Below are 19,961 nucleotides of genomic sequence, written 5' to 3' on the forward strand. Positions count from 1 at the left end.
AGAAACATCCCTAATTTTATCACCCCTAACTTAGGGTAGGCTCCGAGCCTTTCGGTGGGGACATACAGTGAGCTGATGATGAAGATATCTGAGAAACTGTTCATAAAAGTTACTTTTTAATTGGATACTTCTAGTGCTTCTAACTCAAAGAAGACACAAGTAAAGGTTCTCCAAACTTTAGGACAAAGTTTATTTATATCAAATTTAAGGTAAATTTGTTGTATTGAAGGATTTTCTTAGGATTTGTTTGTAAGTCTACTTTAAGACGATTTGGTAAACTTCACTTGTTGAATTGTTTCAGATATAAGCCAATTAAACTTTACGTTGTTAACATTGTTGCAGACTAAAGGATTAACTTTAAAATATTTTCTGTACGTAAAATGTTAAGTAAATTTAAAAAAAAATATGAAATTAAACGATAACTGTTTTCTCTGTTCATCTTCTCGTAACATTCTTTAGTTTAGGATTTTTGGAACGTGTCTTTCAATTTAAAGATATAAAGTGCTTGAAAAAGTATTCTGGAGTTGAAAGAAGACGAATAACCTCAACTCTTAAATAACTCCAGGTAAAGTTCATCCCACATTCAGTATCATAATTATTTTAATAAGCCAAATCTTATCAGATGCCGTGTCATAATCACAGCCCAAACAAAACGAATCCTTGGACTTGTTCTTTCTCTTCACTTTGCGGAATAGGGGAATCCTTTTATTCATGAGAACATTCATGCAATTTAGATAAGCTGGAATCGCCTTTGATGCGGCGGAGAAACTTAATTTGCACCTTTGTTCCCGACGTTACCCTACACAGGTGAAAATGTTCCTTTATGAAAAATCTTCCTTACCCACTTAATGAATTAAATTAGCACATTTTTACATAAGCTCAACCGTAACAGAAGGAAGATAATCAACAATGTTAAACTGAAGAATTAAAATATAGCGCTTGTAGAACGGATTGTCGATGACGCTAGAAGGTTCTAGAACTTATAGGTAACCTTAAAATTTGATTTAATTTGGACCTATTACTTTATTTATATTAGAGTAACAAAATATTTTAATATCAAAACTTTATGAACCCTTTCAAAGTGATCAATTTCAGATATTAACCAAGATTTTTTGTTCAAATCGATAGATCACAAATTTGCAGTAAAAATATTTTCATTCTAAATAACCACATTTCAAGTTAAGTGAATGGTAGCTACGCAATACTGTAACCAAATATGCTTAATACTCTACATACGTATTTACATAACCGCGTCGAAAACGTAAGCCTTATAGCATTGCTGAATTCAAGCGAACATACACTTAGAATTTCCATTAATTATATGCATGAAATTAACATAAAAGATGGCATTATTTATTATCTTTACCACAACTTGGTCACCTCTCTACGTTCTTTATTTTCTTTTTCTTAACCATTTCCTTCTATTCTAGAATAATACAATTTAAACGACCACTGTATCTGATTAAATAAAAAGAAAATTATATTATGGATTTTTCTTAAAATCCAACTGTAATTCAACATTTAAATATTCTTTTCTAAATGTTTAAATCTATCTTCTTGCTGTTATTAATGTCTATGTAGATAGAGTCGAATACCTATAATTTAAACTTAGGATTTACTGTACGTAGGACATGCCCAGTCGACACGTCGAGGGATCAGGGGTCAGTTATAATTGAGTTTGTTGAATACTCCCTCTGCTTCATACAGTTAATCGTTTATTAAGTCTTCCTTAAGCCGACAATTCCACTTATTCTCATTCTAATACATACGTTTATCGGCTAATTGATTTTGCTAAAATTAATTTTATACAAGGATGCATTTTTTTTCACGAACCTTTATGCAAACGTTAAGGTATAAATACGTGGTAGCTATAAATAAAAAAATGGGAGCATACCGCTATTAAATAATACTAATATTTAAATAATTGGCCCTCTTTTTATAAAAAAAGACAAATTAAGCGTGAGGTGAGCATCGTCGCCCAGAAACATCCTAAACAACAGAGGAACTGCAGAAATCTTAAATTCCTTATATGTTTAAGAAATAAAAAAAACTATTATAAATCATAAGTTGAGCGGTCAATAACCTACCACTGTTTTTAATAATTAAACATTTATAAAAATTTTAAAAACTGAGAAAAATTGTAATCAAAAAGTAAAAGTTGTCGTTAATAATTATTACAAATATGGAGTTGTGACATTTAATAACGAAGTGAATGTTGATATACGACTACTTATTATTGTTAAGTTTATAATTAAAACAGTAATATTTCTTTTGCAATTAACAATATCTTAGTCAGCGTTAGTAACATATATAAACTACTAGTAATCCGACACACATATCTTTATTACTTATAAAAAGCAATGTTAGTTGATAGAAAATGTTTATGAATGTTTAAAAATTGGTTTATTTTGAGAATTAATCAATAAAACTAATTTTTCTTTTTTTCCTTTTTAACGTGTATAGATGCAGATGTCTGTCTTTAACATATTACCGTAACACCATGTATATTTTAAACGTACTTGACGATTAAAAAAACATCCTTTATGTATTGTGTTTTATTTTTTACATGATAAAACAAACTGGTTTATAAAACACGTATAAACGTACCAACATTGCAAACGTAGATAAAGACCGACATGAGTTAATTATTGCTATTTACTACAATTACTTAAACTAAAGTATACGCTTAGAATATAAAATCCAACTTCCTAGTGTTGTCTAACAGGAGGAGTTGAAAAAAAATTTTTTAGCACTGGCACATATGACAAGTTTTATAAAAGAAAAAGAAATTTCCTTCCAAACCTACCTTATACCAACAAAGCCTGGTTTACATTATTCCAGTGCAGTAGGACAGTAGCGCTACTAATCACCACTGGCATACAAATAGATGGCGGCAGTGAGCCCATTCAGTCCATGCCAGTGCTACTGTTCCACTGTATTGGAATAATATAAACCATTACACTACTTCACTAGTTTAATAAAGAACAATTCGTCACACATTGGTAACCAAATGTTACTCAATCAATGTGCAAACTTGATTTCTAATTTTATAATTGTCTTTACAAATATATTTGTAAACTAGTAATATACCAATAAAATCTAATAGATTTACAAACAAAGTTTGGTTTGGATAAACTGTCTCTTCTTTTGTACAAGATTTCTCCATCTAGACTTGCTATATGAACCTACCGAGAGTGTCATATTTAAATTCGACATAAATTTAAAACCAATAGGTATTATTTGCCAATAAAGCGCAACTCAAAGGTCAAAGCAAATATTAAATTACTAAAATCAACAATTAAATTGTTCTGCAAATCGTGTGTCGTCGTATCGTTTCTGCTAAATTGCAGGTGGCATGCGTTATGCAATATGTATACAAGCAAAACAACTTCGAGGAATGTGTTCGTTAACAATGACCTTAGATTTCAGGGCTTGTGAATACTAATACTGCACTGACATTAAGCTTGTATTATCTCAGACCTAATAAAATAAATTACAAGATAAACAACGGTAGTATGCAAAGGCACGACTTTACATTCAAATGGGATAAGCATAAAGTAAAAAAAAATTAAAATGTTTAGAAAAATACACTTTATCATTGTTTTCAATTTTAAATAAATAAAAAACTTAATAAGTACCCAGTGTGTTCTTCCAGACTATGTTCTACATCTGTGCCAAATTTCATCAAGATCTGTTAAGCCGTTCCAGAGATACCTTTAAACAAACAACAACATCCATCTATCTAAACATTCGCATTTATAATGTTACTAAGGTTTAATTTAAACTTTTGATTTTACAGACATTAGGGAAAGTATATTATAAAGTTTTATTTGCAAACTATAAATAAAATCTTATTAAAAAGATAATAAAGTGGTTTCACACAATATATTACAATGGTAAGCGTTGGTAACATTCTTCCTGCGTTCACCAGACCACCTTGAACACAACGGTTCTAACAAGTTATCACGGATTGTCAAAACGATACAATTAATTTGCGTTATAACACGCGAGGTAACGGTAACGCGCTGTTAGGCAACTTTAATTGAAACAAATTGAATAACATGTTAAAGACAAAAAGTTCGCGGTCCGACATGATTTGTATAACGGTATGTTTATACGTAACATTATTATAAAACGCTATGACGAAAACTGGAATACTGACCGGTTAAATTCTATTAATAAAAAATTACGAAAATGTGCCTTTGTAAACTTGCATAATATTTTTCTTTGCAGTCTCTTAAACTATAATTCTATAATTGATATCGGTGCAAAAATCCAAAACAAAAGTTAAAGCCAATCCAAAAATTCAAACTTGAATTGAAATACGAATGAACTACTTATATCACATGTACGAAAATATAAAAAAAAATATTATATACATCAACAAAACTTTTATTATAAAACTGCAAGATGAAATTATATTATAATAAATATGTCATAAAAGTACTAGACTAACCTTTTATCGGTAGGTTTACGTGGTGATATAAAGTCGTCCATTAAAAATGCCAAATATCTGCCAAACACTGGCAAATATATTTCATTTGGTGTACGAGTGTCTTTCATATGAGAGCTCGCGAACTGACAAACAAACTAACTATTACACAATTCACCTCACCAATGTTCACGAATAAATTACACGGCAGGTTATGCACCTGTGTTCATAATACACTGCTGACTTTGAAAACTAATATCAGTCGTATTACCCGACTTCTTTGTTAATATACACGTATTCTTTTTAATATTATCTCATATTGTAATTATTTCGTTTACATAATCATTTGACTAATTACAATACATTTATCATTATGTAATCTTGAATTTCAAGACCTGTTTATTATATATTTTTAATTCAATACGTGTACCAAAAACAATCGAAATATAGTGACGGCAATAAAAACTTTTGAAAAAAAAATGTGATAAGATTTGCATTACTGTAACACGAAATAATAAAATACGACAGTGACAATGATCAATACGAAGTGGACGATATTAGGTGTAGTTTACAGTTTTTATACGTAAAGAAAAAAGCTAATGTGTACCAGAATCACATAAAATAACGAAGAATACAAAGATGACGTAAGGGATGAAGTTATCGTTGTCACACTAAGTACAAGCCAAAATACATTACATACATACATACATACATTATAATTCTAGAAAAATCTGTAACTTAACTGAACTGCACGATGATAGGAATATCTTCGACGCGATCTAATGCAAAAGATTCTTTAAGCAATTCATCTAAATTACTTCTCACGTTCTCAATATAAATTACTAAGTTTCAGTGTCATTACTGAAGAATGAAGACATATGTAATTGAATCAATCCTCATCACTTAATGCCCGATATGTAAGTACACTTAATTCAAGTAGAACGTCAACAAAGGTATTTACATTTTTTAGTAAAGCCTTGTAAATATTAATTAGAAGTCACGACATAGGTATAGAGATTTGTTACACGGTATAACACGGTGCTATGTGTGTGCTAGTCAGTGTGCTTGTGTGTATATTGCCAATGGCATGTATTCTGAGCTTACTTCATTATTGGTTTATTACTCTTGACTACACTAAGCAGCAATTATACTGAACAAGCTTAGCTATTGTCACATTATTGCATACTTTTGTCTTTTTAAGCTCTAAACCCTTAGTGTTAGGCTAATTATTTAGTATTAAATCGGGGTTAACAAACCAAATAAATAACAGTCGTTATAAAATAAAATATAAATATTGTATTATATATTACTAGATTAACCGTTGGTTCCTGAGACCAATCATTATCAAACATATTGTTATCCCTGTCATTATCTTTGACAAAACCTGGCCTTTGAAACCCACGGTAAATAGTACTAGTTCAACAATTCAATTGCCGAAACACTGATATGAGAATGAGATAGTTGGACCTATTTTTAATCAAGTGGTTCAGAAACCCAATGTTTTACATCCAAGGTATTCTAAAGCGACACAAAATTCAAATGAGTATTCGCTGACATAGTAATTAGAGTTTAATTTAGAACGCACACAGGCTAGCGCCAAAATATGGACGCCATCTTTCACATTTAATTTCACATGTCACAGTTTTAGTTTGAAACCTGTTACTCCAGTTTTCGTCGGTGTTGGTGTTCCTAATTTTAATAGCTATAATACTTTTGAAGTGGAACACATAAGATATTACGAAAAGAAATTAGAATGTGCATGTTGAATAAAATAAAAGCACTGGATGTTGAAAGGTGTAATTTATATCGACAATGTTTCCGCAAAATTGCATTACTTGCTAGAAAGCTTAGTAGCTAAACTAAATATAGGCTATTACATAAATATGTTCAGTGTTCAATAAATTGTTTAAAGTGGATTTCCACTGCAAAACATTCGTAAAACAATATTGTTATGAATCACAAAACCGTTTTCCATAGCTTATATACACTGAAAAGGGGCTGTGGGCAGCGATATTTTTCATTAAAAATATTTTCCTGAGCTGTTGTTTACGTAGTTTTACGAGGCCAATGCTACTTGAGCTTATCCTCTGAGCTATGTTAGTTGCCTTCACTTAATAATCATATTTGATACACGCACACGCACGCATAAAGTACACGTGTATAACAGAAGGCACACAGGAAAATTATTTTAACAATTTTTTTTGAATTATTTAGAATTTTCCGTGTGAATTTCGTGCTACGAAATATATTTAAGACACTCTTAAATATATTATTGTTCATTTCTTGTTGTAAATCTTACCATTATCCAAAATGACGCATTTATTATTAAAAAATAATTATTATATTAATAATTATTAACGCATTAAATATGATAATTAAGTAAAAAGAACACGATTGTCACTTATTATTTAAATTCATACGCCTAGTTCTAATCTTTTCTTATTTTAAATTATAAACTATATTCAGAAGAAAATAAAAAATATGAAGAGACCTAAAATTATGTTATGCCAATAACATACTTTACTATGATATTATTTTGTCGACATATCAAATTAAATGAGGTCACTAATAACAATCCTCATTTATTTGACACCTATTTATAATTACAAGTATTGTAATTTTAAACTTATGCGTCAGTTCGATGACCGTTGCAGTCACCGGCAGGTGGGTGTAGTTGATTGACAACGATTTAAAATTAATTCAGCAAATGTTAAGTACTAATTGACTTCTCCCACTGACAATACAACGTCGTAAATATAACTGTTTTGTTAAAATTATACATTCATCATTCATTCATCATTTGTAAAGATAAGATAAAATTGTTGAATAGTAATCATTTAAGTTTTATACAGTAAAATTTATTCAATACTAGCTTGTGTCCGCGACACTTACTTCCATGTCAGTATCGTAGATATTTAACCCTTTTTGTTAGCTGTGAAAGCTAGGCTTAGATCTAAGATCACTTATCAGAGTGAAACTCAATTTAATCGTTTGACCAAACTAAACAGAATTAATTAAAAATTAAAGCAAAATATCATTTCAGCTAAATTCTTGTACAATTAATTACAATTATATTAATTTATTTTCACAATATAAATTCAATCTAATGATTTAATGAGACCTTTTAGCACCGACTGGCTGAAACCTCTCTGGGCCTGTATTCCGCATTCCTAAAACAAGTGGTGGCGACGCCCACGTTATATTACGCACAGCTTTTGCTATAGCTAATAATTATAAAGATATTTTAATGCTATTAGTAAAGACGATTGCATTTTTAATAGACTTAGGTCTTAGCTTAATTGCGTTACAAGTGGCGATATAGTCTTTAGGCTTTTATTACTCTTTTCTCCTTAACTTTACTCTTTAAAACGTCTTACGCCTATGTTTCTAAAGTACTTTATAAACCATACGTGTCTCAACTAATTATTAGCCAATTACAAGTTCACGCATAAAATTACAATATACGAGTTAATAAGCGCTATATATGTAGCTTAACAATTGGAGGTACGAATTACCGATCTGACAATCGCAGATTTGAATTCCACCATTCGACTGCAGTTTTAAACTTATAAATGCGTATGTTTGGATGGATGTTTGTTCGTTTTAAAGTATCTCCTGAATGGCTTAACGGATTTTGATGAAATTTAGTACACATATGAAACATAGTCTGGAAGAACACACAGACTACCTTTTAAGTTTTTTTAAAAATTCGAGTCGCGGGAGACAGCTAGTCTTTTATAACAAGATTCGAGATTATTTCATTAAATTCTAACTAAGTAATTATTTGCAACAAATTACCAAATAAATTTTGTAAAATCAGTCCCGTCTGGTGGCTGGTCTATTATAAAATGACAACAAAAGACGACAAACCATTCAATGTACTTACATAGATTTGTACGTGTTTACAACTGTCTTTTGTAACGTAAATATCTATATATTTCGTTATAATAAAGTTGTGAAATGGACTTCGCATTTTGAACATCACGGATATTTTTAATACAATAGACTTTGATTAGTTCAAAATTTTCGAATGTTGCAAAATCCATAAAGTATTTTCGTGTGTTTAATTTAGTTATAGTTGAAAACTATTTTAAAATTGTCTTATATTTTATTCTATAATGATCAAAACTAAAAACGTTAAGCCAAAATGCTTTTACCGAGAAGACGGTAACATTGTCTGGTCCGATGTTGCCAAATCTTCCGAAGGCACGAGGAAGTATTTTCCTGGAGTCGTGCCCAGTGCAAAGGGTTCCGATACGTTTTTTTGGAGATCCCGGGACCCTCGCAGCCGTATTTGAGGTTGGCCACCGAGGGGGTTTGAGTGAGTAAAAATCTCACATAACCCTGTCTTTCCCCCAAAAGGCAGGGTATCTTACGAAGATTTACCCCCGATACAAAAAAGCCAAAATGCTTTATATCGTTAAAATATACGGATAAGTGACAGGATTATTTACGTTAATGATAGTTTATATTATAACATATATTGTATTTCACCTTATTATATTATTTTAAAATAAATACCCTAATGTATTTAATTATTAATGTTTCCATATCAATTTCATTTATTCAATTTCTCTTACGCTCTATTGAACCGAAGTACCAAGTATATTTGTTGATTACATCCGAAAGAACTAAAATGTTCCTTTGCCCAAATTAATAAACCGTATCTCCCAATTATCCCGTGACTTAATGTTATATTGAATTAATGAAGAAATGAAAACTTGCATATCTAAGTTTGGGAAATCTATATTGAAGGATGTGCACAATAAAGAACAGTTATTAACAGGATATTCACTTAATATCACTTATGCTTTAATTGCACTCTGTCAGGATACTGATAATATGTGCCAGTACTTAATTCGCGACCCACACGATACCACGCACACACAGAAACTGTACAGTCAGCTGCATAAATATGTATACATTTTAAAAGTATTGACATTTATGTACGCCATCGATTTTAAAAATACGTATGTATTTAATGTCAGAAGCATACAGATGGATTCGTGTCTACATTTTTAAAACCAAAAGCGTATCCAAGCTTCTGAAGTCTTGTAAATCTTACTAATATTATAAATGCGAATGATTGTTTTGCATGGATGTAGAACGTAGTCTGGAAGAATACATGCTACAAATTAAATTTTTCTTTAATTCTGCGCGGACGGAGCCGTGGCAACAGCTAGTATATACATATTTATGGAGCTGACTGTACATGCGTTTAGTATTTATTACACACATAGATGTAACTAACAGCTGTCTTTTAATGTAACTTATGTGTAAAAATGTAAACGCATTGTAATTAAGTGATTTTAATGGAGTAGTTGAAGAAGATATTTATCAAAGACATAAAGTAAAATTGGATAGATTTTACTAAAAACTTTTTCTCTTACTACACTATAACATTTAACCTGATAGAAGGCACTGTTCTATTGTACCTCAGTATTAATAATATGTTGGTGAAGGCTTCTAAGTTTTTAAACTTTATGTAAACTCCGAGTGGAAATGTTCAAGGTTCAATAACATTTTCAGAGCTATAAAGATGAGAGAAAGATAAGATAGCTTGCTTGTGTTTATTTTTAAATAAATATACGACAAGCAAAATAAAATCTTTCAAACGTCACTGCAGCAATTTAATGTTGACATAAATGTTCATTGCCAAAATTAATGTACAACATATTTTTCTAATTTAACGTTGTCATCGCTCTTGGTATATTAATAACATGGTATTTTAAACTAGATCTAGTTGTCGCGCCACTCAATTAAGGTCACTTACCAATATTATTTACATAAAAAAATAGTTTAAAAAACAATTACGAACCATAATATACTTAAAATTTGTTTTTTTTTCATAATTCTACGTAAATGGCGACCATGGCCAGACATAATATTTCCGGCAATAGTTTATTTTTTAAAAATATTTCGATTAAATTACTAATACTGGCCGGTTATAAATTTTTGTAATATGTCTGTACCAAAAAAAAATGCAATAAAATGTAATTATACTAATTGTACAAGTGACATTTGTTTAGATAATTTGTTACATTTCAACATATTTAATCAGACTAATATTATAAATACGAATGTTTGGATGGATGGACGGATGGATTTTTGTTTAAAGATATCTCCAGAACGATTTAACGGATCTCGATTAAATTTGCCATTCATATAGAACATAGTCTGGAAGAAAACATAGGCTACTGAATATGTTTTTTATTACAGCGCGGACGGTGTCGCGGGCTACAGCTTGTAGTAATACAAAAACATATACAACATATATATATGTTTGTATAACCATTATTAAAACCATTACAACTGCATGCCTACAGACCTGTCCAGTACAGCTCGTAGCTCCGTTTGTTTGGTCAATGCCCTTGCGGATTAATAAACGTATCCTAATTTCATTTTCCAATGCCACTATATAGAGGAAATGTTAGTACATATGGATTCATAACCAACACATTAATTACATAATGTCCGAATGAAAATATATTTCAGCTTAGAACTATTTATTTTTCTGATCCAAAGTTCTAATAATATATGCTATGTTAGTGCGGTTTTAATGTAATCAAGGTTACATACAACTGTTGTCAAAAGCGACGTTAGTACCACAATATGGTATTGTTATGTTCGCTTGACAATGTCAAAGTGTGATGTATACAAACATCGGGCGTCAATTGCTTCAACCATTGTATGAGTCCGGAAAAACGAAATTTCCAGGGAAAAAATATATTATGAGTACATTAAAAAACAAATTTAACTAATCCTAAATACATACGTTAAGCATAAACAAAAGTTGTTAAATACGTACGGTCTTTGTTTCAGTTGATATCGTTGACGCATTCTGTCAGTTTAGCAGAGAACATATATCACAATTGAGTTTTCGAAGGAACTAGTAATTATTCACAGGAGATGCACACAGGGAAGGGCGGGAGTGAGGCCATCTGCTATCATTAATCGCGACCGAATCTAAAATGGGACGTAATCGTTTATACGAGTGTTAGTCTTAAATTGTTTGAAAATTGCTACAATCGAGGATGTAATTAAGTCTTACGTGTAAACGTGTATAGGTCGGTCGATAGGGGGCGCGCGACTGCGGTGCACGCGCGGACCACAAGCACTAGCTGGCCGTGCCCACGTCGTGCGGTGCGGCGTGCGACGCGCGTGCAATCAATTCATGCAAATCACCCACGGGATAGAGACTGGACACGGCTAAATTAACTATAAACTATTAGGAACGGTACCACTTTAGGTGAGATATCACCTATCGTAGATCTTGAACGTTGCATGAATTTAAATTTTAAAATTGTTTCTTACGATATATTGCGATTGCTTTATTCAAGATGAAATATACAACTGACAGCCAATTATATATTATTTAAGGATGACACCGACATAGTATTTTTAATATTTATTGATGTAGGTATTCATATTTCTTTGTTTGAATAATAACCGATGTACACTATGGCTGCTTAAGCAAAATACTTTTGTCACATTCCTTGCTATTATACATTTAACAAAACTGTCTGGTAAATATTACGATGCAATCTAAACATTGAAATATGAAAGATATTTGAAAATAGAATAGAAACCGTTATCGATAACAGACTTACGAAAATACGGTTGGTAAAATTCGTACGGAATTATTCAAGCATGATAAAAGAAAACAATTTTTTTTATAATAACTAGAACAGTGTTACAATCCACGTCAGCTATCGGTCGCAATTGGGTGTTCGGTACAGTTCTGGTTCGGTGGCTCGGTGCACAGTTATTGCTCACCAATTCGTATTTCCTAAAACTATTATTATTTTCAATTAATACCATTTTAATACCTTAAATAAGAAGTCCTATCAAAGTTTTACGTATAGGTACCCAATGCAACACTCATTTATTTGTCCAATCGTATGTCAAGCTTATGTTTTTTTATTAATATGAGAGAAATACTGAAACATCTAAGTAAATAACTTAAAAATTACTTGTAATAGTTACTGTATGTATTTATAAAACTTCCGTAAACAACTGAAATAAAAACACGAAAAAAAACTTTACGTAACCTCAGTTGCTTTCTCGACAAGTGACAAAAAATGCACGCAAAAGATTCAGTTTGTACCTCAGTAGATTAATGTTATTTAATTTATATTTTTTGTTATCTATTTCGGAGGAAACATATTTATTTTAATTATTACAAGAAACATATATTATAAAAACTACACCAAAAAATTTGAGATAAATATTTAATGTATTAATTTTTGTCATAGTCAAACTTTAATCAACAATTTTGTAGATGAAACACAAAAGATTTTAGAGCTAAAATTAGAATCGAACATTCTTAAGCTACGACTATATAACAGTACTGTAATAAACTTAAAGTTAATTCATTACGCGCACCTGCGCTGTATCTACAGGTGTACATTCACTTGTTTTATGCATTATTTCTATCTAATTTACCTACAACTTTACTATGCGATATTTAAAAAAAATAGCAATTCAGAAAAAAAATAAAACTTACATTATTCCCTATTTGAGACCAAAATCCTGATTAAATCCTATTGTTATCTCTGTTTCATCAAAGATAATGACAGGGATATACACAGATTTTGATTTCAAAAACCAACGGTAAGTCTATTTTTTTTCTACAAAATCTTAATGTTGCCAGAAACATTCCACATGCTCAGTTTCACTATCGTTGACTAATTAAGATGGATCTAACAATGCAATCTTGCGTAGATTCTTATCTTACGTTCTAGTACATAAATAAAAGTATGCCGATCTTTACTACTAACACAATTTGCATACGTTTATCGCCTTCCGTTCCTGTATTTTTGCAATGCATATTTATACAATATTTTTAAATATTACTAGAGTCAACATAAATAATTATCAAAATTAAATCTTAAATTCTTGTGAATTACACGTTTATAATACACATTAAATCTCTGAATGTTTGTTGTAGGTTGTGCTTGTTTTTTGTTTTCTACACACAAGCTGTCACTTGCGACTCCGTCTGCACGGAATTTAAGAAAGACTTAATTAATAGTCGATGTGTTCTTTCAGGCTATGTTCTACTCTACATGTATGCCAAATTTCAGCGAGATCCATGCAACCGTTCTGAAGATACCATCGAACAAACATCCATCTATCCATCCATTTAAATATTCGCATTCATAATGATAGTAAGATTAAATGATGTTGATAACATAGCCCTGACTGAGTTTAAACTGACCTAATATTTTATGATGAATCTTGAAACAATAGCATTCGTATTCGGTTACCATTCAATTGCGATCTAACAATTGCATGGAAAGGCACCGTACTTCTGTTCGTAACTAGATCTACATAAGTTGAATTGAACGATAAAACTCATGTTCAATTAGACGAGAGGTCAAAGTTGTTGACTTGAAAACGTATTGACATCGTGAGTCAAACTTAATGAACTGAATTCAAAAGCTACGATTGAGAAAAAAGTTCAACAAGGATTGGAATGGTAGAAAATATTTGTTAATAAAATGCAATTCATATAAGAAAAGAGAAAAGGATTTATTTCCTTTTATCTTTTTATAATTTTAATAATTAAACACAATCCTTACAGAAGAAATCCAATAATTTATGGTATGTTGGTGCAGTCAAGGTTTTCTTTCTTGGTGTTCCTTCATAATTCTAACGTTGATATAATAAATCTCAATATGACATAATTTGTGTTAAGAATCTGTGGTAAGATTAGACAAGTTGCACCGAGATCTTAATATTATTAACTTACTGTGTGATTCTGAGTTCAAAATCTCCGTTTAAAACATATTCACATCTCTGTGTTGTCAAAGATTACGATACAGATGACGATATGTTTTATACAGAGCTTTTAGACTTGGAAACCCACGGTTAGAGAACTGTTGCCGGTTTAAGTCGGACTTGTCTTGTTTTTTGCCTTTAGGCATAGTAGAAAAGAGTAGTGTCTCTTGTTTAGATAAGTTAATAAAGCCGTCAAGATTCTTATAAATTTTATTTCATGTTACATTGTAAAGGAAAACCTATAGAGTGCTTAAGGCGCTACTTAGTACATTCCATTCAATAAACAGCTGATTTAACGCAAAAGAAACAAATGGCCATCAAATATCCTGTTAATAGTAATTAATTAAAAGAGCACCTTAATTTATTATTTAAAACAAAGGGAAGAGATTGGCTCAATTTCTAGACTAGAAACGTAATTATGTAAGTCACGATCGAGCTCAAAAGCCATTGTCAGCGAACCGAAAGATTTGAATATGAAATATCGTGGAAACGCTCTTCAATGGAACCGTTCCCGGTTTTATTTCCACTCGAATTCCGAGAACTCTTTTGTTTCAACCCGTTTATTACTCTATAGATGTATAATATAACATTTCGGCTGCTTAAAACAGAATCATTAAATTTATTGCAACTTTATATGACCAACATACTCGATAGATTATGTTGATTAAAAAAAGAGTAAAGACCTTTTTGATAATTATTTTTATCAAAAAGGTAGATTATAAAAAACTTAATAAGTAGCCTATGTGTTCGTTCAGATCTATGTTCTATATGTGTGCAAAATCCGTTGAGCCGTTCCAGAAATATCTTTAAACAAACATCCATCCATCCATACATTTCAACTTTCACATTTATAATATGACTGAGACAGTAAGAAGTAAGAATAAACAATATAATTTTAATCTATATTAATATTTTTGGATAATTATGTACTACAAATATAATCAAACTCTGAACCATCCAAGTATAAATAAAACGAAAAAATCTAAATACGAAATGCAACGAACACATCGTTGCGTGACACGAATGAACAAAAAACATAGTGATAATTTGTTATCAAAAAGGGGAGCTTCATATGTGAGTAACGTTCATTCTATTCCCCTATGCAAGACTAATGGATACGCAGGCCATTAAACACGATGTACTTATGAATAATTTAGAATGTACCTACACAGGATACCCAGTGTTTTAAGACGAAAATGAAGATTTTTCCTTTGAATCATTAGCACGTAAACGATCACGAACCATCGAACTAAACTAAATTTTTTTTTGATACAAGCTTATTTAAATTACAACCGTATGATGGAATATTTTTGTATTATATTTTTACTTACATATTTACGATAAATTGCTAAACTTATGAAGGTCTTATGGCTATACAAATGAAGATCGATATTTTGAACATCCCTTGCACTCTAATATTGCTTGTTTTAACTATAAAACTAAGCAAGATTAATATTATATAAGATTATTTTATCTTAAATTTTAATATTTACTCACTTGAATTACTATAAAGGTATATATTAACCTTGGCAGTAAATATAATTCGATACAAATATGTATTCGTCAATCAACACTAAGCAACTTTCAATACAGCTTGATTATAGATTTATCAAAACTAGTTCATAGCTCAGTTCCTTATCTCATACATTTAATATTTGGAGCATTTAATTTTAGGTTAGGCGTATAATTCACTGTATTGTTACAATCTTCGACAAATGCAATTGATAGAGTGGACATAAAACGCTGATTGCTTTTCTTGGGACAGTTCTATTTTGACTGTTTCATTTTGATATTCATTAACTTTAAGATAGTTATATCAGAAATATAACATACTAATTTTATCAAACACATCGTATTTTAGTCTGTTTAAAACATAATTGCGAAGCGTAAGTCCTACTTTGTTATTTAAAGTTAAAATAATAATATGCAACAAGATTGCGCAAGCGCATGTACATATTGGTCGTCGGCCATGAGGGGAGGCGGTAGATCAATGAGTGATCTCTCGGTCCCGTCTCTCCCGTGCGACATTAAACAGAATCAATTTCATCCCATTTCCTGAGCCCGGCCCCGCTCTCTGCGACCCACTCAATGGATCATTGGATTTAATAAAACAACACACTTGGAGGTCGAATAGACTCGCATGCGGGCTACGTACTTCGAGAATTATTCCTACAGATTATTAAATAAAAATTTGTTTAACAGCCGATATTTAAAACTCTATACATATTTATACTCTATTTACTTTATATAATCATAGGATGTTGCTATTATTATGCATAATATTCCATGCAGTAAGTTCTGTAATTATAAAACGACTCGTAATGAATAATTCCTAACAATTAATGCGCAATATCACGAGATTTGCGTACGATGGCGTAACACCGCCATTCTTGTACAGTCTACCAAAAAGTTAACACTAAATTTACCAGACCAGCGAATGAGGTAGCTTTCTCACATGTCACAAATTGACGCACGATGGAAGGTGAGATGTAAACGAGAGTGTATGTGAGCTGTCCTTAATGTGAGTTTCCACTTATAATACAAAATATATATATATATTGCCTTCTCAGTCATTCTCTATGAAAAAAGACCGCAAATGTTTGATATATGTTTTGATTTTGGAAACTATTACAATTGTCATGTTATTGTGTACGCATAGTACATATAGTATTGGATACTTTGTAAGTAGTAACCTAACTTGATACAGTTAAGTTATTCGAAATCATATCATTAGGCGTATCACTTAAAATTCCACTACTTTCTAATTTTACCAAAAATTTATAATTAGGTAATTTATTTTTATGACTTCCAGCAATTTGACATTAATTTTATGAATTAAGTTATATATTTAAAGTCATTTTGCATAAAATAAAACTTAACTAGAAGTTAATTCAATCAAGTAACTGCTGAACTTTGTTCTCACAGGTGGCAAGTCTATATCGAGATATGGTCAACGTTTGTTAAGAGAATTAGGTTTATTAGCATTTATTTTTGATGTGTACATCATTGACAATTGGTAACTATAGGCCTCGACAAAATTGTCATCAAGGACCACACAGTTTGACTACCCGAGAACTTAAACATTTTTACGTAAAAGTATTTGTCTCCAGCTTCTTTTTGCTATCATAAAAAATGACAGTTACTAACTACTTAGTATCTTTTATGATGAAAAAGTCAATAAAATTTCTGAAGGCGGGGAATAAAAAGTAGCAAACATTCCCAAGAATCCAGAATAGGTCACTTGAATACTGATTCTGACTTCGACAGATGACACTTTACCATCAAACGAGAGAATGAATAAAGTACTATGGCTCCTATGTAGATTATCGTTAACTACAATTTTGCAATTTGTGCATTTTTTATAAATTAACTTGATAACTAATTCCTATGTAAATTTAAGTAACGTCAGGAAGAAGTACTGTAGATTTTATTTGTCTATTGTATGGTCAAGTTTGAGGCGTATAATCGTATTAATGTTTAAAGTTTTGTTCTGCAAAATTTGTATTTTTAACAAACGATAGTTTACTAAGAGCTGTCGTAATACTAAATTAGCCCGGATTATATCCAAGGACTTAGTTTCTACATTTAAATCTCTAAATTGGAAGAAAATGACGAGATAACTGTGGATAATCATCACGGTAACAAGTCTGTCCCATCGCACGTTAACGCTCGTCTCAAGTAGCGACTTCCTCCAGTTTGAAGTGCTCTTGATTCTTGTGAAAAAAGAAAGTGCATTCGAGTATCAAATCAAGACAGAAAGATTACAAGTAGGTTGTAAAGTCTACGGGATTTTATAAGGTTTTTTTTAAACTAAATCATTAAAACACAATCTAACATTTCAGAACATATAATTTGTGTTATAAATTAAATAAACCTTAAACGTTCCTTCCTATTAAGTAGGATGCGTATTGAATAATTTTTACTATCTTCCTTACAACAGATAACTGACCGACGCATCTTTTTGTACCATATCAACGTAAATTAGAAACTCTATTGAAGTCAATTAATGCCTTCCTGGTTTTTTGTGCCAAGTTTTAATCAAGGATATATTGGTTAATGAAACTTTTATATAAAAAAATGCACTAAATACGAAACACTTAATTATATTGTCAAAGGTATCAAACTTTAACTAAACTCTATAATAAATTTGCATATAAAGTTATTTAAATTATAAACTCCCATACTCTTAAGGCGATTGTTTTGTAAAAATTAAAAAAGTTAAATTAGTGAAACGCGCAAATTAAAATATTAAAAAATAAAAAAAAACATACTTTTGATTCTTGCTTCGTGCCATTCTTGATAAATTTCTCGATTACAAAAAAAGTATAACACAATGTTAAATAATTGATAAAATCCCACAGATCACAAACACTCGATTTATGTATAAGTTCGAAAATATAAAAATTTGGCGGCAATCGGTCACATGAGCATGTTTGACGCGACGTTCGTATCAACACTCTCCGAGATCTCGACTCAATCGTGTGCGGTGTGTATGCGCCCTACTTCGACCTCACTAATAGTTTAGGCCAGACAGAGACCATATACTAATAAATCAATCTGTCAGAGCGAGATAAAGAAAGCCTATGGTATTATTTCACAATATATAACTATAAGTGTTTAGAACCTCTTCATAGACATTTGATATACATGATAATTAATACGAGTTTGTGTTTTAAGCCATTACTTAATGAATGAATAGATGCGCAAGAGTTGTTCCAGGCAGCGCCATCTATCCGTAGACGCTTGTACTTGCATGCTCGTACAAGCGATTTTTATTTCACACTTTTATAATCATGTTTATAATCAATAGATGGCAGCACTAGTGTAGTGATTTTTTAATAGATCACAGATTTTATTAATGAAACAAGACTATTTTCTGTTATAGTAATTAAGCCTAAGCATTAACGGTTATCTTGAACTACTTAGGTTTAGTCTTGATATACCACAGACAACTACTGCTATTTTAATATAATAGTAAGTCCTTTAGGCTTACTAGGTGGGTTATTAAACTAAAATCTCTATAAAACATTTCGTCATTCTTGTCATTACCTTTGACAGAACAGAGACAATAATAGGTCCTTAACGGGGATTTTGATCTCAGAAACCTTCTTGTCGTGACAAGAAGACTATTTTACCTTAATAAAACTACTTTACCGAAGTAATACTCACATTTTAATTTTCTTGCCTTCGGCTTGCGATATAGTCGGAGGTGGCGGTAAGTCGTCCATTGGCACTTCTTCGTTGGGGGGAGAAGGCGGCGATTTATCAAACTCCGCGATGGGAGCCAGCTCTGGCATCGGTGATACCGAGTTGCTGTCCATCGCCGACAACTTTATTGGAGACACTTTGCTTGTTTTACTAAACACAGTACACTCCGGAACACTCCGGAGAACAAAATCAAAGTTCACTAATCACACACTCCGACAATCTTTAATTAAATCCAACACTGTCAAGTCGCTTTCGAGTTTCTTGGTGATACAGCGAACTGTAAGTTTATACTTGCCAACTTCGCTGATTAAGAAACTTCTGGACCTGGAAACGATTAAACTCTTACTATTTAACCATTAACGCTAAGTGCACGTTCTAACTTTTATCGTTTATTTAATACATATATTAATGATGATTTCGATAATTGAAATATAAACTAACTTTCTCTACTAATTAAGAAAATTTATTCGTTACAACGTCAATTCGAATTGCATACATCCTTTAGTATATTGTATCCTTCAAAGGAGGCAGGAATAAA

At 31.2% G+C, this 19,961-nt stretch overlaps 1 protein-coding gene across 5 annotated transcripts in view; it reads right to left on the bottom strand.

The window, feature by feature from the left end:
• The window catches only part of nemy (cytochrome b561 family member no extended memory), a 53,343-nt gene that overhangs the window by 20,461 nt on the left and 12,921 nt on the right, over window positions 1–19,961 (bottom strand). For 2 of the 5 annotated variants that reach the window (XM_013325197.1, XM_013325196.1), the window contains exon 2: window positions 19,385–19,747. In XM_013325197.1, the coding sequence (XP_013180651.1) occupies window positions 19,385–19,536 (152 nt within the window). In that variant the 5' untranslated portion in view covers window positions 19,537–19,747. 5 annotated transcript variants of the gene reach the window in all.

Source organism: Papilio xuthus, unplaced genomic scaffold (assembly GCF_000836235.2).
Source record: "Papilio xuthus unplaced genomic scaffold, Pxut_1.1 DF824888.1, whole genome shotgun sequence".
Lineage (NCBI taxonomy): Eukaryota > Metazoa > Arthropoda > Insecta > Lepidoptera > Papilionidae > Papilio > Papilio xuthus.